The 26,152-nt window shown below is 39.7% G+C and overlaps 3 protein-coding genes across 3 annotated transcripts; 2 read left to right on the top strand and 1 right to left on the bottom strand.

The window, feature by feature from the left end:
• Positions 1–2,304: 2,304 nt before the first annotated feature.
• Positions 2,305–5,700, bottom strand: LOC310692548 (olfactory receptor 2AP1-like; the record flags this gene model as incomplete). The annotated part of the gene is made up of 2 exons (XM_083473494.1): positions 2,305–3,276; positions 5,644–5,700. 2 exons carry the CDS (start codon positions 5,698–5,700, stop codon positions 2,305–2,307), a joined length of 1,029 nt encoding a protein of 342 aa, XP_083329620.1.
• Positions 5,701–9,998: 4,298 nt separating this feature from the next.
• Positions 9,999–11,247, top strand: LOC310692547 (olfactory receptor 1E16-like; the record flags this gene model as incomplete). Its single annotated transcript, XM_083473493.1, has 2 exons — positions 9,999–10,090; positions 10,246–11,247. Exon 2 carries the CDS (start codon positions 10,276–10,278, stop codon positions 11,245–11,247), a length of 972 nt encoding a protein of 323 aa, XP_083329619.1. The 5' UTR covers positions 9,999–10,090; positions 10,246–10,275.
• Positions 11,248–12,688: 1,441 nt separating this feature from the next.
• Positions 12,689–22,525, top strand: LOC310692546 (olfactory receptor 10A7-like; the record flags this gene model as incomplete). The annotated part of the gene is made up of 4 exons (XM_083473492.1): positions 12,689–12,981; positions 14,342–14,449; positions 14,673–14,945; positions 21,533–22,525. Exons 3-4 carry the CDS (start codon positions 14,874–14,876, stop codon positions 22,523–22,525), a joined length of 1,065 nt encoding a protein of 354 aa, XP_083329618.1. The 5' UTR covers positions 12,689–12,981; positions 14,342–14,449; positions 14,673–14,873.
• Positions 22,526–26,152: the final 3,627 nt, after the last annotated feature.

The raw sequence follows: 26,152 nt of genomic DNA, 5'->3' as shown, positions 1-26,152 counted from the left end.
TGGCTAAACAAAGAAATTTTAGGCAGGCATTGAAAAGAGTATAGCACAGATACCTGTCAGATATCAGTAGGTTGGGCATTCCAAAGTATAGCCGCTGCTCTAGATTTCTTACACTATTGATTTCTTACAAATGTGGAACACATGTTCTTTAGCACCATCAACAGTGCACATTGCACAATGCTAAATGTTCAAGTTGGTACATATGTACCGCTATGGAATAGCTCTTATTTCACAGTTTCTTTTCATGTTTAGCTGAAATCTTTTCCCCTGTAATTTCTTCTGGTCCTACATTTTGGAACAACGCAGAGCAAGTCTGCTCCCTCGTCTCTGTGTTATACCTTTAAACATTTGAAGAGAGCTATCACATCTTCCCTGCTTTTTTTTACAGGCAGCATTCAACCACATGTGTACCACAGGACTTCTAGTCAATCACTTGGAGTGAGTGCTGAACATACTGTAGCCAGGCAATAGCCAACCTTTTCTTTTTTGGCTGGAATTGGAGAATGAAAGAAAATGTGCCTGGTGTGATGTAGCTATGGGGGAAGGAGAAGAAACTCTATTAATACAATCGCTATTGTATTAACATTTACATTATTTTCATTATTTTAACTCTGAGCTCCTAGTCCTGGAGTTGTTTTCTGTGAAATTCAAAGTGTTGCCTCCAATGTTCCAAAGAGTTTAAAATTAATTGCTTCAGTAAAATATCTCATTTCGTATGCTTGTCAACTCTATGACTTTCTTAATAAACTTAATAAACTTGAGGACTGAGCAACACTATTATTTTGTACAATAATAAAGCGAGAAAAAAGAAAGAAAGAAAGAAAGAAAGAAAGAAAGAAAGAAAGAAAGAAAGAAAGAAGAAAGGGGAAGGCACATTAAGTAATCCCACAGTTCCAAATACAACACATAGAGATGAAAAGCTAATGCATAAATATTTACCTCGAAAATGATTGTATTTCTAGGTGGAATTTCTGATGTGTTAGATTCAGGTTCCATCACTAGAAGACAAGTCTCTGTTTTGCTGCTTCTCTATCCTAACAATCTTTGCTTCAGGTGGATATTGTGGAGTCATGCTTCCTTAGAATAGCAGAATCCCAGTGTGCTCTTCTAAAAGCTCCTCATTTGTCTTGCTTCTATTTATTAGGAAAGTATCAGCAGATGTACTTATTCAAATATGCTTAAATGATCAAGCACAAATGTTTCTGTAGATGGATACTTGCAGTTACTGGGGGGATGGCACTGATCAATTCCCCCCCCCCATGCTTGGCTCTATGTATCAGTAATTCTGGGAGTTATGCCAAACATCTTAAACTATTAGCATGGTAAGGCTCACATTATAGGATATCAACGATACTCCAGCCAAATGAACTGGAAAAATGTTCTCAGATGCAGAAAGTTACAAGTTCAGTCATGTCAGGGGAAATTAATTTTACTGATTACATGTTACTCTCCCAAAGCCTGGTCTTGATATAACAAAACAGATTTGTTTTCTTTAAAAATATATATATTTGCAAATATAACAATATGACTAGAAGGAAAATATAAAGATAGCAGCACCTGACATTGACAATAAGCATATTACACCAATTCTAATATATATATAGATTAACATACACAGCCCATGTATCCAGAAAGGTATCTAAACAAGACTGACAATTAGGAGCTTTGTGCTTAATCATAAGAGGGACACTGAGGTCTTCAGACCACTGTGTAGTAGATGGTGGATGTTTGTCCTTCCAACCTTGAAATATACGTCTCTGATCCAGCATAAGAGTTTCCAGAATCTACTTCTGCTGTCCACTTGCATCCTCTCCCCAGGGACACAGGTGGCGCTGTGGTCTAAACTACTGAGCCTCTTGGGCTTGCCAACCATAAGCTCGGCATTTCGAATCCATGCAATGGGTTAACTCCCATTGCTTTGCCCCGTCATTTGTTGTCGAAAGCAATCATGGTGCAATACAGAGTTTAAATTTGTAAAAATTATGGGTCCATCTCACAAGAAGCTACATGTGTTTCACAATTACAAAATCTTTCTGTATGCTTCACCAGATCCATGAAGACATCCATCAGATCCATCTACTCAGAATAATGCCACAACAACTGAAGAAGTGGAAAAACTGGTAAACAGCTAAACTGCAATTGACATATTAGAACTGAAAGTTTTGGATCAGTAAATCTTAATGATTACTTTGGCATATATAGTTTCCTCAGACATCATCAAACATCCTTGATAAGGTCAATTCTATCTCAGGACTTCCCCCACGTTTCTGTATCCTTCAATTTCTCTATCAAGTCATTTTGGAGCTATGAAACTCTATTGCTGAATTTTCTGACAGATTTAAGCAGAGCTTCTTTCATCTCTCTGTTTCTCAAACCGTATATGAGGGGGTTGAGCAAGGGAGTCAGGATGGTATAGAACAGAGAAAGGGTTTTGCGTAGTCTTTTCAGTGTTTCTGTTTCAGGGATTATATAGACAAGGAATAATGATCCATAGAAAAGTGTCACCACAATTAGATGAGAAGAGCAAGTGGTGAAGGTCTTCCACTGGGCAGCTTTACACTTAATTTGTAAGACAGTGAAAATAATAAAGGCATAAGATGCCAAAGTTAGTAGGAAAGGGGGACCTGTTCCTATCACTCCTAAAATAAACGTTGCAAGTTTTACGAGCTGAGTATTGTTACAGGAGAGGTTTGCCACTGGATATACATCACAAAAGAAATGATCAATTTCATTGGGCCCACAGAATGTGAGCTTTAGCATAAGCAAAGTGATGATAGTGTTGGTCAACAGGTCACACATCCAGGAAGTGATCACCAGTCGGATGCAGAGTCTACCATTCATAATGGATATGTAGCACAGAGGTTTGCATATTGACAAATACCGGTCATAGGACATCATGGCCAGAAGGTAGCATTCTGTGGCTGCCAAGAAACCAAAGAGATAGTATTGTGTGATACATCCTGTAATGGATATGGACCTATCCCCAGTAAGGAAACTGACCAGCATCCTGGGGAGGATGGTGGAAATGTAGCAAGTCTCCAAGAAGGACAGGTTCATGATGAAGAAATACATGGGGGTTTGAAGATGCTGGTCAACCACAACCAGAAAAACAACAAGGAAGTTCATGACTAGAGATAAAACATAGATTGCAAGCAACAATATGAACAGGAGAATTCGCAGTTCAAGTAGGTTGCCAAATCCCAGAAGGATGAATGCTGAAGGACTTGATTGATTTCCTCCCACTGCTGTTTGTTGGTGATGACTGTCAGCATCATTCTAAAACACATTTTTTTTTTAAAAAAAAACATTAGCAAACTAATGTTGTCACATTTGTATTTGTATTTTAAGAGATATCTGCTCCTCCACAATGGCTTTGGGAAGGGAAGATTTGTGGTAGAGAAGCAGCTGGAAAGAAGGTTGCTGGACGTTTTCCTACCTGCTCCTTTCTCATGTTTCCTCCCCCAATCCAATCATGATTGCAGCATCTTGTATTTGAAACCCATGCCATTTCTCTTCCCAATAGTGACAGGAATGGAATCCTGAGAATAAGATTGGGGAATTCCATACATATTATATGAATGGGATATTGCTTTGTATGTTCCCCAATAAAGAAATATAACACAACAGAGAATCTCAGAACTGTAGAGTTGGGAGTTACCTTAAAGTCCACACCCCTAACTAGTATGGAATAATGGATTTATTTATTATTTTGCAAAGGGTGTTTAAGGAGATAACAGAAATCACTGTGTTAAAGCTGACCAAAAGTCCAGAGGTAGCATTATTATCAATTTACGATGGGGCGTAAGGTTCACAGGCTATGAAGGACTTGCTCAAATATTTATTGACAGCTGCATGAATTATTATAGCCAGAAAGAGGAAGGAGCAAACTGAATATAAAATGGAAGAATGGTATAAAGAGGTGTGGGATACAGTGGTATCTCAGGTTACATACACTTCAGGTTACATACGCTTCAGGTTACAGACTCCGCTAACCTAGAAATAGTGCTTCAGGTTAAGAACTTTGCTTCAGGATGAGAACAGAAATCGCATGGTGGTGGCGCAGCTGCAGCAGGAGGACCCATTAGCTAAAGTAGTGCTTCAGGTTAAGAACAATTTCAGGTTAAGAATGGACCTCCTGAATGAATTAAGTACGTAACCAGAGGTACCACTGTATAGCTATTAATGATGAATGTGCCATTAAGGTAAGACGGGGAATATGCAGGAGAAATTATTTTAAGGAGATATGGAGGGTGTTTGTATAATTTGTACTGTTAAAATGGAAAGGGGTCAAGCCATTGCAAGAGGTGTTGAATTTTTGGGAGGTTGGATAGTTACAATGGAATGGACTTGGTGGTGGGGTGCACATTTTTATTCTTATTCATTTATGATTATTACGTTGTCTAATAATAATAATAATAATATAATTCCACACCCCTAACAGTACAGAATACTGGACTAACTTCTGTGATATAACCATTCAGATGTTTGAAGACACCCATCTCTATTTCCATACATGCCCTTTTTGTGCTGTGCTGATTCTATTATTGGTGTTCAATGTGATTCCTCCTAATATGATTTCTACAGCTGCAGTCTAAAATGGAACTATATGGGTTAGAGGACATACAATTGTAGCCCTAGTCCAGGGCACTGGTATAGGTTAAACACTCCAAGAACCTGATCACATGTAAAGGGAGGCTGTTCCAAAGGACATCATAGCAAAAATCTGGCGTAGACAATGTGATGTCCACCAGAGGTTTGGGGCTTCAATTCTTATCAGCCCTATTTTTAGGTGGAGGAGAAAAGTAGCTGAACCAAATACCTTGATTGTTGTACAAATTATCAATATTTTTATTACACTAGCTTAGGAAACATTCTCCAATCCCGAAGTAAACTACATATAGATTTTGATTTTTCTTCCAGAACAGTCTCACTGAATCAAACAAGGTAACTCCAGATCCTTATTACCTATATTAAGTGAACAGAATTCTGGGTAAAAATCAGCAGCTTGGAAACTTCATTGATTGAGAGATTCCAAATGAAGATGAAGAACGTAACTGTCAAAACTACAAACTCAGTTGAGCCAGAACTGAAGTACATTCAAAATATTCAAATGTCGTGAAATATTATGTAAACTATGAGTACCTAGCATTGGATTGAGAAATCCAACATGCTATCCCCGGTTGTCTAAAGAGTCTAAAATTGATCTGTCCAGTAAAAGATGGCTTTTCATACATTGTATGCATATTTTCCTAATAAACCTTGTGACTGACCTATAAAGAGGAAGGCAAATTAAGTAAATGCAATTGATCTGAACCAGTGCTTTTTTCAGGGGGCACTCAAGGGTATGCTGTACCGGCACCTCTTTTTGTTGTTGATAAAAAAGTGTGACACTTACAGTAACAATTTCAGGGTGAGTACCGGCACCTATTTTTCTAGAAAAAATAGCACTCTATTTTGGAAGAATCTAAACAGAAATCAGATCAGACTTACTCAACCCACCTTCCACAGTTCACCATGAAATTGATAAGAGTTGCCATATGAGTTTGAAATGGTTTCTGTACATACCTGATAGAAATATGGTGCCTATAAAAAAGAAACACCCTGTTCCAAGGATAGCACATGGGGATGAGAAACTATATTTACCTCCAAAATTATTGTGTTTCTAGATGGAATCTCTGATGTGTTCAGCTCAGTTTCCATTCTTAGGATGCACGACTGTCTTCTGATTCCTTATGGTGCTCCCAAGTTTTGTTCCAGGTAGATGCTATGGAGTCTTGCTCCAATGTTGCTCCCATCCACTAACAAAATATCAACGTGCACTTATTAAAGTGCAAATGTTCAAGAAGTCTGGCTTCCATTCAGTAGCAAAATATCAGTAGGTACACTTATTTAGACACAGTTAAATAATCAAATACAAGTGCTTCTGTCACTAGATGTTTGCAGTGACTGGGAGAAATCACTAAGCAGTTTCTGCCTGTGTTTGGCTACCTATATTTGTTATTCTGGGAGTTAAGCCAAGTGTCTTAAACTATTAGCATTAGGTGTTAAACTATTATCTCGCATAATGGGATGTCAATACTGCAGACAAAGGGGGGGGGGAGTTCTCAAACAGGTAAAGTTAGATGCTCACTCATCTCAAGGAGAATTCTCTTCCCTCTTCCAAACCCATGTCTATTTAATTAATGGCACCAAACTGATATTAACATACACACACACACTGTCTCAGCAGGATGAACAAGAATAGCCAAGAACAAGAATACCCACCGAGACTTTAATTTTCAAGTGTAGGAGTAAAAATAAACAAATAAAAGAAATAAAGTTGGATCATGATGTCCTTGTGGAAAAAGATATCATACCTGAGAGCTGGATCCATTGCCATATTTAGAGTAGTCCCATTGGAATCAACGGAACTTATTTACTGATCTTATAATCTTTACACTAAGGATTGTGCCCAAACTTCTTTATTGAGAGCAAACTCTAACAGGCATTAGGCATGAGAAAAGACTGGATTTCTTAACATTACTGAATGGGTCTATTCTAATCATGACTAATGCATTCTCTGCATTCTGAATTAAGTGAACTTTTAAGGACATTTCTAAATGAAGCATGTTAAATTAATCTAAACTGGAAGGTACCAAGTTAATGAATGACAGTAGTATAGAAGCTGTCAGGGTATGAGTAGTCATAATCAGTTCCCTTTCCCCCAGCAGTATACACAGCTAGCAGATGAAGTAGCGTTGATTAAAGTTACTCCAGGATAGAGCTATCGTTGTGTAATCCTCTGCCTTTTAAAGAGGAATTGTGATCTCATCAAGGGTACACACTGAGTAGCACAGGAACCAGCTCCTAAGTGCCGAGGTCCCTTCACCTCCCCTAAAATATTTGAGGGGCCCAGGCCACCCAAATAAATGGGTATTGCCACTCAAATAGTGTGTGTGTGCTGCATCATGTCATCAATCATGTGGGGCAGGGCTTACCTGGATCCCGCTCCCATATTTTATTCAAGTTGGCACACCTGCGGAGTAGTTCCCCCCAATCACCATCTGTCTCTTCTCTGGGCTGAGCCTCAGTTTATTCACCTTTTCCCAGAGCAAATGGAAGCCTTGCTCTAATGTCATTGGTAGACTGTTGGAGCAGAACTGGGGAAATAATAATACCCTGTGCATGTGTGATGACATTCCAAACTGTCTCAGAGCATTCCTAGGTGAGCTTTCATCGCCTTGAGAGTACTATGACGAAGTTAATAAATACTGAGCTGATTTCAAATCAAGTCATGGGGCATTGTCCATCACTAAAACAAACAAACAAACAAACAAACAAACAAACAAACAAAATGAGAAATGCATGATTTTAACCCAGATTCTCATTTTGCAAAATCATAAATGTGGCACTGCCAATATACTTTTGAAAATAAACATCACAGCAAAAAGCCTGCTATTTTCCCATTATTGTTTATAAAATCAATCCGGGCATAAACTGAACGCTATAGGAAGCTGCTGCTGTCAAGCAGGAAGTTTGAACACTAGAGGGCAGCTAAAGGCAATCAATTTATGTATATAAATCAAAAGTCTTAAAACGGGTATTTTGTTATGATTTTGTTTTTAAAACATACACCCCACACCAGTGGCAGAGCATATGGCTGTGCTACCCAGGATGGGCGTGCTCCCAAGGGGGGTGGGGTGTGCTTCTGAGGGGGGCAGAGTGCGCTCCTGAGGGGCATGAGGTGTGGAGGGTGCCCTCCCAGGTGCGGGATATCCACTTGGGTGCATGGAGTGGCGTGAACATTCTGTAGCCAGGGGCGGAGCAAGCCACCCCTGGGGGCAGCAGCTCCCCCCCTTGCCCTGATTGCTCGGGGTAAGCTTGGGAGTCGTGGGTGGGTGGCGCGCCAAATATCACCCCCCTCAGCGAAGACACTCGGGGCAGTCCATCCCCACCACACCCCCTTCCTCCGTTCCTGCCCCACACAACTGAACTTGAAACCAGAACGCTGCAAAATTCCAGTCATATGTTTCATCCAGACAGTAAAGCAATCCCATGGAGCAATAATTAATACAAGAATCCCCATAGGGTTTAGAAGTCAGTTGCAAGATAAATGCCCCCCCCCCCGATAGCCAATCCGCATCAAAGTCCCCCAGGATCACTTATTTTAAGAGAGAAGCATCTACACCCATTTAGGGTTATAAACATTATCACTAACAGTTCTGTGCAAATGTGGCTGTTCCAGCTTGCTCGGAGCCTATTGCGTTTCCTTAACTTTTTTACTACAGGTTTTGAATCCTGGGAATATCACTGCGCATCAAAGAGATTGGTTGAAGGCAAGTGCTAATCCCATATGATGCTATTCTTTTGTTGGTGAGGTACCATATTTCAAGAGCTTTTCTAAATGATAGTTTGTTTTTACCAGTGTTAGGATAGGTCAATTTTGGTTTCTCTCCATTTCTCTTCTTTCCAGTTGTATGTGAAGTTCTGTTAATTCAAATGCATGGTTCGAACTACCTTTGTGGATGTTTCTGGAAAGGCCATGACAAGTTAAATAATTAATTTATTTTACTAATCCTTCACGGCTTTCTCTCACCCATTATATCAATGTAAAGTTCAAGGAAGAAATACATACAGAGGATCCTATCTTGAGGCAGTTGAGTCTGGTGGCAGATGCTGTGGGGGGCACTCCCCGTTCCCCCTGAGTTCCCCTAGTTAGCCTCCTGTCCTTTGGTACATTGGAGGATGCCCCATCAGGAATGCTGAAATAAGATTCTGGGGAATGGCTTTATTTCGGCTCACGTATCATTCTGGAATGTGTAACGTAGTGTCAGGGAATGGTCTGAAGATGACGACTGGGAAATGCATTCTATGGCAGACCAGCTACTCTCCAATGGAGAGTTGGATGGGGAAGAGTGGTCCCCATTGTCCACAGTGTGTTCAGAAGCGGAGAGAGAGAGAAGCTGAACAGCTTAGGGAGGGGTTACCCAGGTGCGAGATAATGACACGAGAAACAGAAGGGAGGGGACAGCTAGTCAAGACATCACTGGAGAGTGTGGGGGACTCCCCCCTCACCATGGACTCAGAGGTCCAAACGTATTAGATAGCAAAGGAGTCAGAAGGAGGGAGGAACTTCCCGTTGGCACCTAAAATGCTGCGGAAGTTGGAAGGAAGATTTAGAATAGCCAACTGCCCTCCTTGCAGAGAGCTGTGTATTTGTGCTTGCAACATGTTATAAATATATCAACTGCTTGTTAATTCTTATCTGTGAAGTTACAGAAGGGAGGAGAGGACTCTCCATGCCTGACAGGTAGGTAGAATCACCTTGAAATGCAATCTGAATTGAATTGCTCTCCCACCTCCACATTTAGTCAGGAAGACAAATGGGGAGAAATGGCAACTGCCTTCCCAAATCCACCCAGTTCATCAAAATATTTCTATATCAAACTCCCCTTTTCATTCACTACTCCAACTGGAAAAAGAAAGCTCAGCTCATTTTTGGACAAAGATACTTGTGTTGTGTTTTTGCTTAGCATTGCAGCATTCATATTGCCTTAGGCTGAAATCCTGCACACACTTGCTTGGGAAAGTGCTTTGTTTCAGTGATAACAGTGGGGTGAACGTCTGACTAAGCATGCTTGGCATTTATTAACTGATTGATTTTAGGAAAACTATACTCCACCCTTCCAAAGCATTTGCATTGCCTGGGGGGTGGGGTGGGGGGCTTACACCACTTTAAAGCAACAGCAGTAAAAATAGAAGCAGACTCTGCACTGCAAATTCTAAAATGAGTGTTACTCAGATAAGAAACCATGAATACTAAAAACACAGGTGTTCATGCATGTCACAAAGGCATAGCTTGCAGTGGCCAGGTCTCATTTTCTCAGGAATGTGCAGAGCTGGTGCATGAACCTAGGACAAGAAAAGACCACAGCTGCTTTCTGAGCATCCAGATGCTTAACCACAAGGTGCCATAGTGATAGCAAGAAGCACCACCCTCGTTCCGAATTGGCTTTATGATGATGCTACGTGGTGGTACTTCGGGACAGGTTTTAATTGGTTGGACTGTAATATGAGGATTGTAATCATATTGGAAGGTGCAACAGAGATGGTATGCAAAATCTGTCTCACATACTATAATTCACTAAACTTTGCTTGAGCTACTCCTATTGCAAAACAGCTTCCAAGTGCTGCTGATATTAAGGGGGTGGTGGTGGATGGAAGTCTTTATATCAAAATTCATCTTCTTCTGCTTTTATTTTCTAGGGTTGATGTGACCTGCAGTTGATTAAATCAATGTGGAACACAGAGAAGGAAAACCAGACAGTTATCACAGAATTCATCCTCTTGGGATTTGGGGATCTCCCTGAGCTTCAGCCCCATCTTTTTGTACTGTTCCTAGTGATTTACATTGTGACAATAACTGGGAATCTCCTTATCCTTTTGCTAGTTGTGTCTGATCAACACCTCCACACCCCCATGTACTTCTTCCTGGCCAATTTGTCTTGCTTGGAGACCTGCTATAGCTCTATTATCTTGCCCAAAATGTTGGCCAATTTGATAAGTGGCGAGAAGTCCATTTCTCTTAGCGGATGTCTGTCCCAATTTTATTTGTTTGGTTCTTGTGTAGGTATAGAGACATATCTCCTGGCAGCGATGTCCTATGACCGCTACCTGGCGATATGTAAACCTTTGCACTACACTTCTATCATGCATGTAAAGCTCTGTGTTCAGCTCATCGTTGGGGCATGGATCGACTCTTTGCTGGCTAACTGTGTAATATTATATCTGATGGCCCAGTTATCCTTCTGTGGCCCAAATGTCATGGATCATTACTTTTGTGACTTCATCCCACTTGAAAAACTCTCTTGCAGTGACACAAGCATGATTGAACTTGTCACCTTTCTTTCGACCTTCATTTTCACCATCACCCCATTTCTACTGACCCTCACATCCTATGTTTGCATCATCACCACCATCCTAAAGATACCATCCACCACTGGACGGCAAAAGGCCTTTTTCACTTGCTCCTCTCATCTGACTGTTGTCTGCATTTTTTATGGCACAATAATCATTGTCTACATGCTGCCAGATACACCAACTCTGAGAGACCTCAATAAAGTCTTCTCTGTCTTCTATACGGTCTTGACACCTCTCATCAATCCTTTAATCTACAGTTTAAGAAATAAAGAAGTACATAGAGCCCTAAGAAGAGTTTGCAGCAAGGGGACGCATTTTGCAAGGATGCCGAAAAATGTACTGTCATAACTGGTTTCAATAAATGGATCCCTGTTTTGCCTAACCATTTCTACAGTGTGTGATGCTCTTAACTGTAATATGTTTCCTTCAAGAGAATACAGGAGGGATAGGGAACCAATGGTCTTCCAGAGGTTGTTGAACTCCATCGCAAATCCAGTGGCGGATCTTGGGGTCTCAATTTTCAGCAGCTCCCTGTGTGATGCCAAAATTCGGCGCCCCTTCTGCCTCTCATGCAGTGCCTCTGAGACTCTACACCCAAATCCTTCTCTAGCACATCAGCTCTACCTGAATGGCATGGAGTTGGAGTCCAACAGCCTCTGGAAGGATACAAGTTTCCCACGAAAGGAGTTGTGGAGTCAACAATCAGTAGTACTTTCTTAATCAATATTGTGGAAGTATAAGGTATTGTACTAGAAGCAGTTGGAAAAGTTCGTTGATATGTTGAGATGTTTATATCCCAGGTTTCTGTTCCACAGCATGGGATCCACTGGCTAAAAAGCAAAGTTTTGAAAATGTAACACTGGAATATAAATGATTTAAAACAAGTGGAGAATCTCAGGCCCTAGTGCCAAAATGCAGCTGTTTTTGTTTTCAGTCTGCAAACAATATGCAATTGATTCCTTCCCTTCCAATTTGCATTATTGCCTTTGCATTGAAAATGAATATTTTGGAATAACATAATGATTATGTATTCCACCACAGTAAGAAAAATAACGTTTCAATAAACCCCTGAAATAAATAAATTGCTCAAATAAATAAATTGCTCAAATCTCAGTTGCAACCCTTTCAGTTGTTTTCATTTACAATCGAACCCTGTGGATGTTTGTGGAGATGTACGTCATGTTTTGTTCAATGAACCTTATTCATACAGGTGTTTGCATCAAATTGCAGCCATACAGTGCAATCCTAAATTCATCTGTACTCAAAATTAAACCCATGAGGCTTTCTTTCTGGTAAATTAATTCATATTCAAGCACAACCCTGTGGATTGAGTATCTAAGAATTTATCACCATAGAGTTCAGTGAAACTTACAGCTAGGCAAGTATGTGCTGGGTTGCAGTCTATATATTCCTCAGTCCATATATAAGTCTATTTAGATACACAAAGAATGATGAAGTCTGGACCCAGCCCTTTGAGTATGATATTCTGGCACAAAACATTTTTCTGATAATCCACAAGACCATTGTGAATAAACTCCATCTCTTTTATTTTGTTACTTCAATAATTAAGCAATAAAATGTCATCAGAATGAATGCCATTCCTTGTTCAGGCTGTTGAGGGCAGCCTGTGAGTACCTTAATCAAGAACCTTGGCTCTGCAAGAGCCTAATGGCTTCCCCAAGGCATGAGTCAACATGTAGTTTCCAGGGTCATTGATGTCCTGTTATGTAAGCCTGACTATGGTAATAGCTCACTATAACTCCTAGAATTCAAAACATAGAAAGGCAAACCCTGGCAAACTGCTAAGTTTTTCCCCTAACCATAGTTAATATTCATATGTAGAAATAGTCTGTTAAATAAGTTTACATTCTCATATTTTGCTGCTGAATAACAGCAAGGCAACTTGATCATTTGTATATTAAATAAGTGAGTACAGTAATATTTTGCTACAAAAGAAGCACCAGACACCAGAGTCACCACTGGAATGAAATGTTTGGACCAGAGCAGGGATAGAGAAGAGAAGCTTCCATCCTACATATGGAAACTGAATGGAACGCACCTAGGAATATAACAGTTTCAGAGGTAAATATTTATCAATCATGCTATTAACCTTTTGTCTCCAAGTACTATATTTGTGATATAGTATTTCATTCTTATAAAGGTTTAAAATGGTTTATATACACTGATAGTGGCTGATAAGAAGGGAAAGTTGGGTTTTGTCAATCTAACCAATCTGATCTCAGTCTGCCTCTTTCTGTAGGTCAGTCTCATGTTTTGTTGGAGAAAAGGTAGGTTGTTAGCTTGTAGACACAGAATAAATTAAACAACATATTTTATCACTGGGCCAAATTTTTTTAGGATCTTTGGCATTGCAGGGTCAACCTTTTTTGGATTTCACAGAATATGTTCAGGGAAACATATTCAGTGCTATCATTGATTTAAGTTAGTGCAGTAACAGCCCATCTTCATTTCATTGTGGACTTCAAGGTGGCATACATGGGGTTCCTTGACATTCCATATCCAGGCACTCACCAGACCTAAACCTGCCTCATCTGCCCTCAGTGCATGCTCTGGGGCAAAAATAACACTGTTGTCAATTTATTAATATTTTGGATTAATTTGATGTACTATAGAACTGAGAAAGCTGATTTCAGTAAACAGTAATGTCAAGGAGCCAGGGAAGGTGTGCATATTAGGTACCAAGCATTGACTAAGCTCAGCTGCCTATTTTCCTAATGTCCACTTCCTAGTCTGATGTTGTCCTGTTTGACTCACTGAGATAGTTCTGGAGTGAAAATTGAAGCTTATATGATGCTCCCTCCTGCATTGTTTGACATGCCTCTTAACTATCAGGAGAAATAAGATACACAAAAATCATTTTCACAGTTTCATATAAAATACCTGACAGAATTTAATCCTAGTTATAGATTAGAAGCCCTGGTGTGTACATAGGCGGCTCAATAAGGTGCTCAAGGGCTGACGTGGTTGAATAAAGGATGCCACTTCAGTCTGCATGTGGAGGAATCACATTGTTTTTGAAATAAATTATTTGAAATAAGAAAAGATGCACATACATGGAAGACCTTAGCTAGAATATTATTCCCCATTGTGCTAGATTTCTGCAGGCAAGGAGATTTCATTTATAAGGAAGCATTCAATGTGGTATTTCCCACCTACAATTTTGAAGAGCTGCCTTCATTTCTCGGAATTCTATTGCCTCCTTCCCACATAATTCTGCTCCACATATAGCCATTGAGCACATCTATTTATCTAGCAGTAAAATATAGTAGAGTCCTAAACTACTAGTAGAAAACTAACTGCCAATCAAGGACCACATCTTCATAAAACACCTCCTTGCAAACAGAAAACTAGGATAGTAAAGTCATAATTTATTTTTATATATAACCTGGGATTTTTTTTTATTTTTTTTTTTACAAAATAGGGAACATCTACTACAGTCAGAAGTACTAAATTCCACTCCAACACTTTCAATTCTTCAGCATCTGCAGTTCTACATTTGTGTGATGTCATGGATTTTGCGGTTACACAGGTTTGGAACCACAAATTGGTGGGTGAAGTGGGGTAAAGAGCAGGGGCAAACCAAAAGGTTGGTAAGAATCGTGAGCTCTTTGCCTCTCTTCTTGCTTTTCCTCTGCAAATCGTCCCTCGCAGTCTCCTGCGACTGTCCACATTAGTCACAAACATCCATGGGAGGGAAAACAGGAATGGGGTGGGTTGCTGAGCTCACTAACATTTTTCAAATTGTATTTCAGAATGAATTTGAGATTCAACAGCAAAAAGCAATGGGAGGAAATCTGTCAATCCCTTCAACATTCATCCTTCTGGGATTTGGCAATGACTTTGATCTGTGAATCCTCCTCTTTGCCTTGTTCCTTGCCATCTATGCTTTATCGCTTGTTGGGAACCTCTTAATTGTTTTACTTGTTGCAGTTGACCAGCATCTTCACAAGCCCATGTATTTCTTCCTCGTGAACTTGTCGGGCTTGGAGACCTGCTACATTTCAACCATCCTGCCCAGGATGCTGGTCAGTTTCCTTACTGGGGATAGGTCCATATCTATTAAGGGTTGCATCACACAATACTATTTCTTTGGTTTCTTGGCATGCACAGAATGTTACCTTCTGGCAATGATGTCTTATGATAGGTATTTGGCAATATGCAAACCTCTGCACTACCCAACTATAATGAGTGGTAGACTCTGCCTCCAGTTAGCATTCACTTCTTGGATGTGTGGCCTGGTGACCAACACTATCATAACTTCTTTTTTGGGTCAACTAACTTTCTGTGGACCCAATGAAATTGATGATTTCTTTTGTGATGTTTATCCATTAGCAAACCTCTCATGCAGCAATACCCGCCTAGTAAAACTTGCAACTTTTATTTTGGGGTTTATGGGAATAGGGTCCCCTTTTCTCCTAACTTTAGCTTCTTATGTCTGCATTATTTGTACCATCTTGCGAATTAAATCCAGAGCTGCCCAGCAGAAGGCCTTCGCCACTTGCTCTTCCCATCTGATTGTTGTGACACTTTTCTTCCTTTCGTTATTCTTAGTTTATGTGGTTCCAGAAACAGAAAAATTAAAGGAATTACATAAAATCTTCTCTTTCTTCTACACCATCTTTACTCCCATGTTAAATCCTCTCATTTACAGTTTGAGAAATAGAGAGGTCAAGGAAGCTTTGTTCAAATTTGTCAGAATTTTTTTGTGATTGAGTTCTATAACTTCATAGTGGGTTGGATCATGTGAAGTATACAGGAAGATAAAGATTGGTTTTGTCATTGACTGGGTTGCTTGAGGCATTAAGTTTTCACATAGTCATTAAAGTGCATCAATAAAAGCATATTTTGAAAAAATAGTACATTTTCAATGCATATTACAATACCTCTTTTGTGATGATTTTTTTTAAATATAGAACTTTACTAATTAATCTGAAAATGGAACAGAAGTGTGGAAAAACACACACACACAAACGTCTAATATGTGCCATAAACAGAGAGATTGGCTCATCCCTTGCCATTGAATAACAATCCTTTGGGCTGGGATTCAAGTCTTTTCAAAATGATACTCAAACTGCCACTCTCACTGGTAACGTAACAAGGCAAAGAATAAAACAAGCAGAAACCTGCAGTGCAGTCCTAACTTCATTTACTTAGAAATAAATCCTATTGAATTCGGTGAGGCTTACTCCTCAGGTAAGAGGAATTAGGATTGCAGCCTTAGTCAGGATAAACCAGCCTAAATTTCTCTTTAATTGCTATGTTGTTTAAATGAAATTGTTCTATTGTGCATTGTAATAAGCAATGCTTATATTTTAATGTTTGTGAAACTGGTTTTTATGAAACTGTTTTATGAAACTGGTTTTTATGAAATTTTATGAAATTATGACATGTTTGTGAAACTGGTTGAAAACTGCTTAGAAGCCTATTTTGGCGTTATGCAGTAAATGAATTAATTCATATGCAAGCACAACCTTGTGGAATGTATATTTAAAAAGTACGTCCTGTAGAGTTCAGTGAAACTTACAGCTAGGCAAGTACAGCATGTGCAGGGTTCCAGGCATTGTCTTGACCCAATTCCTCAGGTGCACAAATAACTCTATTTGATGAGTCTAAGCATGATAAAGTCTGAATCTAGCCCCCTGAGATTGATATCCTGAAAAAAAATATTTTTCTGAAAATCATACCACAACTGGAATACAAGGCCCAGTTTTGGATGCAACAATTTAAGAAGGACATTGACAAGCCGAAACATGTGCAGAGGAGGGCAGCCAAGATGATCAGGGTCTGGAAAAGACTCTCCTCCTGCAAGAGAGGGGAGTGGTTGTGGTTGGGAGCCGGACTCCGCCTCAAGTAGGGGGCATTAGCCCCCTGCTTCCCACTCACCTGGCTGGCCTACCCCCACGGGCAGGCACCCAACCAGGTGCCTGCGAGGGGGCGTGTTTAGCAGCCCAAATTGCTGCGGCACCAGCCTTCCGGCCTCACTTTTCGTCTTTTGGGCTCGGGTGGTGGTTAGGCATTGGAATAATGTGTTGTGTTGTGTCGAAGGGCTAGGTGTGGCCATCGCCTATGCCTTCAATTTTTGGGTATTCCGTTAAAGGAATCTGGCGGTCGTGTATTCTGTCCGATGCCTGCTTGGCGGGAGGCCATGGCACGACCCTCGGTGACATCAGGGGAGGGCTTATAGTTGGATTAGCATCAACAGGCTCCACCTACTGGTGAATAAACCCCCCTGTTTTAGACTCACCCCTCTCTGAGGGGGTGGAGTCAGCTGACGTAATCCAATGCCTAAGCCAATACCTTTTCACTTGCTGTAATCAATAAAGTTGTGGCCTTTTCTTGCCCATTAACCTTATATCACGTGTCCTCGTGTTTTCATTCCACTACGCGGGGATCGGGTCCTCGAACCACAACCAAGTCTTATGAGGAACGGTTGAGGGAGCTGGGTATGTTTAGCACAGAGAAGAGGAGACTGAGAGGAGATATGATAGCCTTCTTCAACTATCTAAACTCTCTAACCATCTTAACATGGAAGATGGAGCAAGCTTGTTTTTTCTTGCTCTGGAGGGTAGAACTTGAAGCAATGCCTTCAAATTGCAAGAATGAAGAATTCAGCTAAAAATCAGGAAGAACTTTCTGACAGTAAGAGCCATTAGATAGTAGAACAGACTCTCTCGGGAGGTTGTGGAGTCTCGTTCCTCAGAAGTTTTTAAGCAGAGGTTGGATTGTCATCTAGTTGAGATTCAAAGCATTGCAGAGAGTTGGACTAGATGACCACTGGGGTCCAAGTCTACAATATGTCCAAACCCTCACTGGGGTCCAAGTCTACAATATGTCCAAACCCTATCTCCTTTATTTTAATGTCTCTATACATAATAAATAAAACTTCAGTAGAAGTGAGGTGGCATTTCTCATTCAGGATGTTGAGGATAGGCTGTGAGTACCTTCATAGCACTGAAGGGATAGTATTAATTAAGAGCCTTGGCTTTGGAAGAGTCTAATGACTTCCCCAAGGCATGAGTGAGCACATAGCTTTCAGGGGATATAGCGCTTTTCCCTAGCCATAATGAAATATTAACTTGTAGAAACAGTATGTCCTTGATCATTTAGTCATGTTCAAGTAAGGTTACCTGCTGATATTTTGCTGCTGAATAAAAGCATGGCAACTTGATCATTTGTACTTTAAATAAGTGAGCATACTAACAGTTAGCTACTAACTGGAAAGAAGATTCCAGAGCCAACATTAGAATGACATGATTGGAACAGAACAGGGGTAGGGAAGAGAAACTTGCATCCTATTTATGGAGCCCGAATGGAATACATCAGATTTTCCACATGGAAGTATTATAATTTTAGAGGTAAATGTTTATAAATCCATCCTGTTAGTGATTTCTCTTCATGTACTACATATAAACATGATTTTCCATTTTTATGAGGGTTTTAAATGATTCGTATGCACTGTATGCCAATTAAGAATACCACTTTCTTGGTAAACTGGATGAAAGGAATTGGCAATTGGGCTTTATAAATCTAACCTATCTGATCTTGGTCTTCCTCCTTCCATAGGTCACTCTCAAGCTTTATGAGGAAACTGGTTAATTGTTTATGATATGCATACCAAAAAGAAAGAGAGAGAGAGAAATGTCATCTTTTTTCACTGAGCCGATTTATTTTAGAATATTTGGGATCCTAGAATTAACTTTTTGAAGTTCACAGAATACATTCAGAAAGACAAAATTCTATTATTCACTGAATGTACTATATCTTTATCCCATTTCCCCCCGTCATGTACTTAAAGGCACTCATGTACAAGTGGTTCCCATATGTCCCTCATTCGGACACCTAACCTGCTTAACTTTAGCAAGTGGTCTGCATCATATGCCCTCATATCATGGCTTGAGGCAATCATAAAACTCCTGCCAATTTATTAATATTTTTGATTTCTTAGAAGTACTATAGAACTGAGAAAACTGTCAGAGGTTTCAGAAAACAGTAATGTCAAGGATCCAGCTTAAATCAAAACATTTTAAAAACATTTTAAAAACAAGTTCCTCTGAGAACTCACATGCTATTAAGGTACCAAGCATTGACTAAGCTCAGCTGCCTATTTTCATACACAGCACCCTTCACATAATATGGTGGAAAGTTGTACTGTTCATCTGAAGTTATACTCTTTGATTTATTGAGATAATTTGGGAAGGAAAATAAATGTTTACATGAAGCTCTGTCCCTCATTGGAGAATGTGTCCATTAGCGTGTGTGGGAGAGAAAACTGCACAAAAATCATTTTCACAGTTTCACAACAGTCTGGGTATATGTGTGTGTGCATGTGTGCATGTACACACATTTTATAATCAGGAACAAGTGCCTGGCACCATTGAACACTTTTGACTAGGTATGGACTAGAAGCCCTGATGTGTGCAGCTCAATAAGGTGGTCAGATGCTGAGGTGGTAGGTTCAAGGACGCTACTTGAACCTTCAGGTGGGGGAATTACATTTTTGGAATACTTAAAAAAAAATTGCAAACAAAAGAAGCAGTACAAGTATTGCAGGACTTGGCCATAATAGTCTTTGTTAATGCAGTAAAGTTGTAAGCAGGTAGAAGAGAACTAACTGCTAGTCAGGGACCACTTAATAAATGAATTGAAAGTAGAAAACTAGAATAGTACTGAGCTTTTTTCATATGTGCAAGCTGGAAATTTTACAAAACTAGGAACACCACCTCTTTCACTTCAGAATTCTAGCAAGATATTCTTGGAATTGTGTAGTTACACAGGTCTGGGACCACATCTTGGAGGGTGGGGTAAGCAGCATTGGAAACCAAGAAACCAGAAAGGGTTAATCACTCTTCCTCTTTCCTTCTGCTTCTATTCTGCAAATCATCCCTCTCCAATTCCCCTTTCAGGGGAGCAGCAACACTCAGGTGTTTCTGAAAAAAATACAAACAAAAAATTTACTTCTGCCCTCAGTTAATTAGCCAGATCCTTGGCTTGAGTTTTGATAGGTGCTGTGTGTTTCCATGTATAAGGCACCTGTGTTTAAAAACAAACGTGGAGAAGCTTAAATTTGTGGTCTTCACTGTTCTCAAGATTTGCCTTGATTTTGTATCTGTGCATTATTTGCAAATTTCAATCTGCTTGTGAATTGCTCTGTGCCTCCTACACTTTGATCTGTGTTGAAGCTTCTAAGCTGCATTGTAAAATAAGATGCTCTGCCTTCTCTATTCACTGCAATCTAAAAAACAGCCCTAACTTTCCCCCCCTTCGGTCAACCTGAATGAATGTTAAAGGTGCAGAAGTCCCACCCAAATGAATTTAAGTTACCCAAACTTCAGGCAAATAGGTCCAAGAGCTATTTGTGGAGTAAAAAGGAATAATCTTCCTCCGTATTTCCTTATTGGATGTACATGTTGGGAGATGGTTGTCCTATGTTCTTACTTTTCTTAAGTTGGTTAAGAGTGGTTATTTATACTTGTTCTTACATTTTTAAAATTCCACAGCTTCATATTGGCCTCTTCAGTGCTTGTTTGTGCCCTTCAACAGAGCTTTCAAGCCTGAGGTTATACCATGAGACTATCTAGAATTCTGCCTGTGGGGTTCTGAAGCGGACTTGAGTGTTATTGCTAAAGCAGAGCAGTGTAGGATTTTTTAAATTTTTTTAAAAAAACTTACATGAAGTTTTCAACTTATCAAATAAATCCTCAACTACTGTAATGAAAGAAAAAAATAATAAAATCCAGAGCTCCTTAGTGTCCCAGTTGGGACAGTATCATTTGTTGCAGTGCCCAGGGGTCTAAAGAAACATCGAGAACTAGGAAAAGATAGAGCTCTGTAGAACTGAAAAGTACAGCAACAACAGAACAACAGGAGGATCTGATCCAACACAAGATTTATGAACAGCACAGTGCAGGAGCACCAGCTATAGGGGGCTGTGGATGCTCAGCACCCACACTGCAGGGCCCCCTTGCAGCTTATGAAGTCTCGAAGATGGTGTCTGAGGCCTTCTGAGACCTCAGAGATGCTTTCTGAGGTCTCCAAGGTCTCGGAACCTGACTTTCAGTACCACCAGAAGTCAGCTTCCGAGGCTGGGTGTGTGTGTGCATTCATAACATCATGACGTCACGTAAAAATGTGACATCATGACATCATGCGCACTGGGCACCCATAACCTGGGTCAGCTCCCCTGTCACACTGTGAACTGCATGGGGTTAAAGACCCCTGCATCACCCTGATGTGCCTCACTATTCAGACCCTACAGAAAGCCAGATCATATCCCTAATTTAAGTACATGAGCCTCACTTATTGGTGACATAGAAAGCTGCCTTATATGAGGTCAGCCACAGTCAGTCTATCTAGCTTCGTATCCTTTGTACGGACTGGCTGTGGCTTTCCACGGATCCAGGCAAGGTTCTCTTCCAGTTCTATCTGGAGATGAAAACCAAGACGTTCTACTACTGAGATATGGCCCTTATTCCCAATAATGTATAATTATTAAGTAGTATAGAATGCAGAGGCCCAGGAAGGATGTCCCATGTGACTTTCAAAATCAATCAGAGGAAAAATAATAATGAGATGGATTTCCAAGCTCAGTAATGTTTTTAAAATTGTATTTCAGAATGATGCTGAGATTTACCACCAAACAGAAATGAAGAAAAATCTGTCAAGCCCTGCAACATTCACCCTTCTGGGATTTGGCAATCTCCTCGGATTGAGAATACTTCTCTTTGTATTGTTTTTTGCCATCTATGCTTTGTCTGTTGTTGGGAACCTCCTAATTATTTTACTGGTTGCAGTTGACCAGCATCTTCATACTCCCATGTACTTCTTCCTCATGAACTTGTCAGGGTTGGAGACTTGCTACATTTCAACCATCCTGCCCAGGATGCTGGTTAGTTTCATTACTGGGGATAGGTCCATATCCATTAAGGGGTGCATCACACAATTCTATTTCTTTGGTTTCTGTTTAGCCACAGAATGTTATCTTTTGGCAATGATGTCTTTTGATAGGTATTTGGCAATATGCAAACCTCTGCACTACACATCCATTATGAATGGTAAACTCTGCCTCCAATTAGCATTCACTTCTTGGATGTGTGGCCTGGTGACCAACACTATCATAACTTCTTTTTTAGTACAACTAACGTTCTGTGGACCCAATGAAATTGATGATTTCTTTTGTGATGTATATCCAATAGCAAACCTCTCATGCAGCAATACCCACCTAGTAAAACTTGCAACTTCTATTCTCGGGTATATGGCAATAGGTTTCCCTTTTCTATTGACTTTGGCTTCCTATGTTCGCATTATTCTCAACGTCTTGCGAATTAAATCCAAAGCTGCTCAGCAGAAGGCCTTTGCCACCTGCTCTTCCCATCTGATTGTTGTGACACTTTTCTATAGCTCATTATTCTTAGTCTATGTAGTCCCTGAAACAGAAACCTTAAAGGAACTTCATAAAATCTTCTCTTTCTTCTACACCATTTTGACTCCCATGTTGAACCCCCTCATATACAGTTTGAGAAACAGAGAGGTGAAGGAAGCTCTGTTTAAATCTGTCATAAAATTCAGAAATATGGTTTCATGGTGTCACATAAAGTGCTGTGATTAAGTTTTGAGAATGATTTTGTCATCAATTGCTTGTTGCATTCAATCTTATTTTCCTCAATGAAAAAACTTGATCCAAACTTCTCAGACTAATGTTCTTTTTTGCATTAAGTATTCATTGGGTGTTGTACTGCTCTAGTTGTTGCGATGCAGTTCTCAGCAGTTAAAAGATTAAAGTACCTCAATGAAAGCAGATATTCAGGAAACAATATATATATTTTTATGTCTGTTTTATTCTTCCTTTTTTTAATTGATACACCCCCCCCAAAAAAAAAACAACAAGACAAGAAATAAAACCAAACCATGATATGGACAATATGGACAATATTAATTACAAATCAATAAAACAAAAAGCGGTCCTTGGACTATAGACCCAACCTCCTGTCCATTATCTATTATTTGTTGCCATTACACATTTTTGTCTTAAATTGACTAATTAACTAATTATTGATTTATCTAAGGTTTCAATCTTTCTTAAATCTACTACTAAAGTTATTCAAACACTGCAACAGAGTTTAAACTACAGTAATTGTTCTTCAAAAGAACTTTAAAGACTTCCCATTTTGAGATGAATTCCTGTTTTGGTTTGTTCTTTATTTTTTCTGATAAACTATCTAACTCCGCATAATCTGTTAACTTTTGGATCCATTCATGAATAGAAGGGATTTCATCACTCTTCCACTTTGTAGCGATAAGAATTTTTGCTGCCACTGTGGCATCTAAAAATATACTCTTCATTTTTTGCGGGATATCCAAATCTGTGATCCCCAGGAGGTAAGCTTCTGGTTTTCTCTTAAAGGAAGTCTTTATTATTATTTTTATTTCTAGTTGTGATGCAGTTCTCAGCAGTTAAAAGATTAAAGTACAGCAATGAAAGCAGATGTTCAGGAAACAATATAATTTCAATATTTATTTAAATAACTGTTGTGTCATGATTTTTTAAAGAAACATCTTTCAAAGTAATGTGGAAATGGAATGGAAGTATGGATGAAAAAACATGCAAAAGTGTAAAACTTCCCATAAACAGACTTGCCTATCTCTCATCACTGAGAAATGATTTTGGCCTGGGATCAATTTTCTTTAAGATGATACTCAAAATGCCAATGGCACTGATAACATTAACAACAAGAAGAATAAGCAAGTAGAAACCTGCAAGGATTTTTTAAAAAAATGATCTGTGTCACCTAACAAGAATGTTCTTTTCAAGGCTCCATTAAGTTTGGGAGTTGCATTGGCACTGGCTTAGATGAGCTGAGGAAAAGAAAAAAGGACATTTCACAAGGACACAAAGCCCTGCCATGCCAGCCCCATCCTCAATAAATACTCTGCCTTCCCTTCCATACTGTGGGAACAGCAGCAGGCGCTTTTTACATATAGACATATACCGTAAATAAAATCTGCACCTTCCACCATAGGAGCCCAAGTCAACATTTTATCTCAAAGTAAACATTTCTAAAACGATTAAAAAACAAACGAACACATTTTAATATATTTGTGTATATTTTTTGAATCAAGAACCATATTTGTATTGCCAGCTATGAGGACTGGTGAGACTAGGAAGATAATTTACCAGTAGTCGCAATCTGCTGTTTAGATCAGTTTGCTTTGAAATCCATTGGGGGTCAATTTTTCAGGATTCCTTTGTAGTTTTGTGGAGGCGTAGCAAGGTCAGGTGGTACCCAGTGTGAATTTTTTTTGTCACCCCCCCCCATATTGACAGCTCAGAGTAGGCTTGGGAGTTGTGGGCATGCGGTGCGCTGAATGTCACCCCTGGGCGCACCGCCCCCCCGCGACTCCCAAGCCTACCCCGAACTGTCAAAATGAAGGCAAAGCAGTGCAGCTACCCCCTTCCCCTGATGGCTCAGGGAAGGCTTGGGATTTGGCGGCAGGCGGCGTGCTGGATGTCACCCCCCTCAGTTAATTAGAGTTTAATTTGGACTAATGTACATGCATGTGCTGGGATGCGGGTGGTGCTGTGGGTTAAACCAGGACTTGCCGATAGGAAGGTCGGCGGTTCAAATCCCCATGACAGGGTGAGCTCCCGTTGCTCGGTCCCAGCTCCTGCTAACCTAGCAGTTCTGTTTTTCCTCAGGACATCTCTATTTTAACCAGGGAAACATTGGAGGGTATGGAGTTATGCAACCCCTGAACCATCTGAAGACAGCCGTTTATAGGGAAGTGTTTCAAAACTGCTGCAAATACAGAACAAACATTACGTGGCACTTGTAAAAATGCCAGATCTGCAGACCTAGAGATTGTTGCTCAAGTTTACTCAAGTGAGATCTTATGTGAAGATTCTGAAAGATAGGTGGGGCTGTCTTCATTCTTCTCATTGCCAGCTCATAATTTTGAATCGGATCCGAGTCCTGATGAATTCCTATTATTATCTCATCTTTCCAAAGTTTGAAGTTACCTGAAGTTACCTGACATTTATTTATTTATTTATTTCATAAAGTTTATCTACTGTTTGATTGTTGAAGACACCTCAAAGTAGTTTCCAAAAGTGGTTTAAGTTAGTCCTAAATTAGATATTTCATCGTCTATTAACAAGGCTACAGGAAATGTCTTTGAGATCAGCACCTAGCTACTCTTCTACACTTTAAAGCAAAGTCTTTTGAAAAGCAATGATAAAACACAATATTAAAAGCAGCTTAAAACATCCAACAACCACAGAAATAAGGTGGGTCCCAAAAATATTCATCTCAAGTATCAAAAGCCAGGCTACACAGGTGTGTGCATATATCTATATGGTTATATATTTTGCTTCTAGGCATCCACAATAAATTTTATATGTTTATATCAACATAAAGCTCCTCCATGGGGTATTTAACTTATCTGCAGCTATTTTATCTTACTGTTTGGCATCCCCATCTGCTAGTAAAGACCTTGTGCAGTGTAGAATTATTTCATTTTTTATTCAGCTTTTTTCATATTTACATGTGTGTGCATGGGGATATACTGGGCATGCAGTCCATTGTGGTGGGGGGAGGGTTATGATCAGAAAAAATTATCCCTCTTCCCGCTCTGGCTGGAACATCTAAGAAAATGATTCCTTTGTTGCAAGAGTCTAGCCACGTGGGAAAGTTATTTTAGTTTTCACTGTGCCAGGAAGGGAACAGATACTTGAAGTGAGTGAATTTTCCTGTTTGAGAACTTTGTTTCTATAATATCATTGATCTCTGATTGTGTTGGCAATACTATAACAACAATGCAAAATGTTTAAGATGCATGCTATACCTTTCACAATTCTTAGCATTTTCCTTTTAGTTAATGCACTGGTCAAGCCTCACACTATGGTATTTGAGTACAAATAATCATCATCAAACCTTTTATTGGCATCACATACAAACATTCAAAACAAATCAATACAGAATTACCACTTCCCCAGTGGCACAAAACATTTGCTAAAAGAAAGGAGGCAGAGCCCATAACTGTGGGGGAAAAATCCATCCTTTGGGGAAATTATTCTCACTCACTAAAAATTAGAATGAAACCTTCCTCCCCACCCCCACCCACAGTATGTGTTTTTAATAATTCAAAATCATTCACAATTGATTTGCTTTACAATAAAAGCTAACCAAAGAGTTAAGCTAAAAACAAAACAAAAAACCAACTGGGGAAGGGGGAGTGA

Source organism: Podarcis liolepis (assembly GCF_965112155.1).
Source record: "Podarcis liolepis genome assembly, chromosome: 13".
In the NCBI taxonomy this organism is placed as follows: Eukaryota; Metazoa; Chordata; class Lepidosauria; order Squamata; family Lacertidae; genus Podarcis; species Podarcis liolepis.
This window is presented reverse-complemented; position numbering and strand designations above follow the sequence as displayed.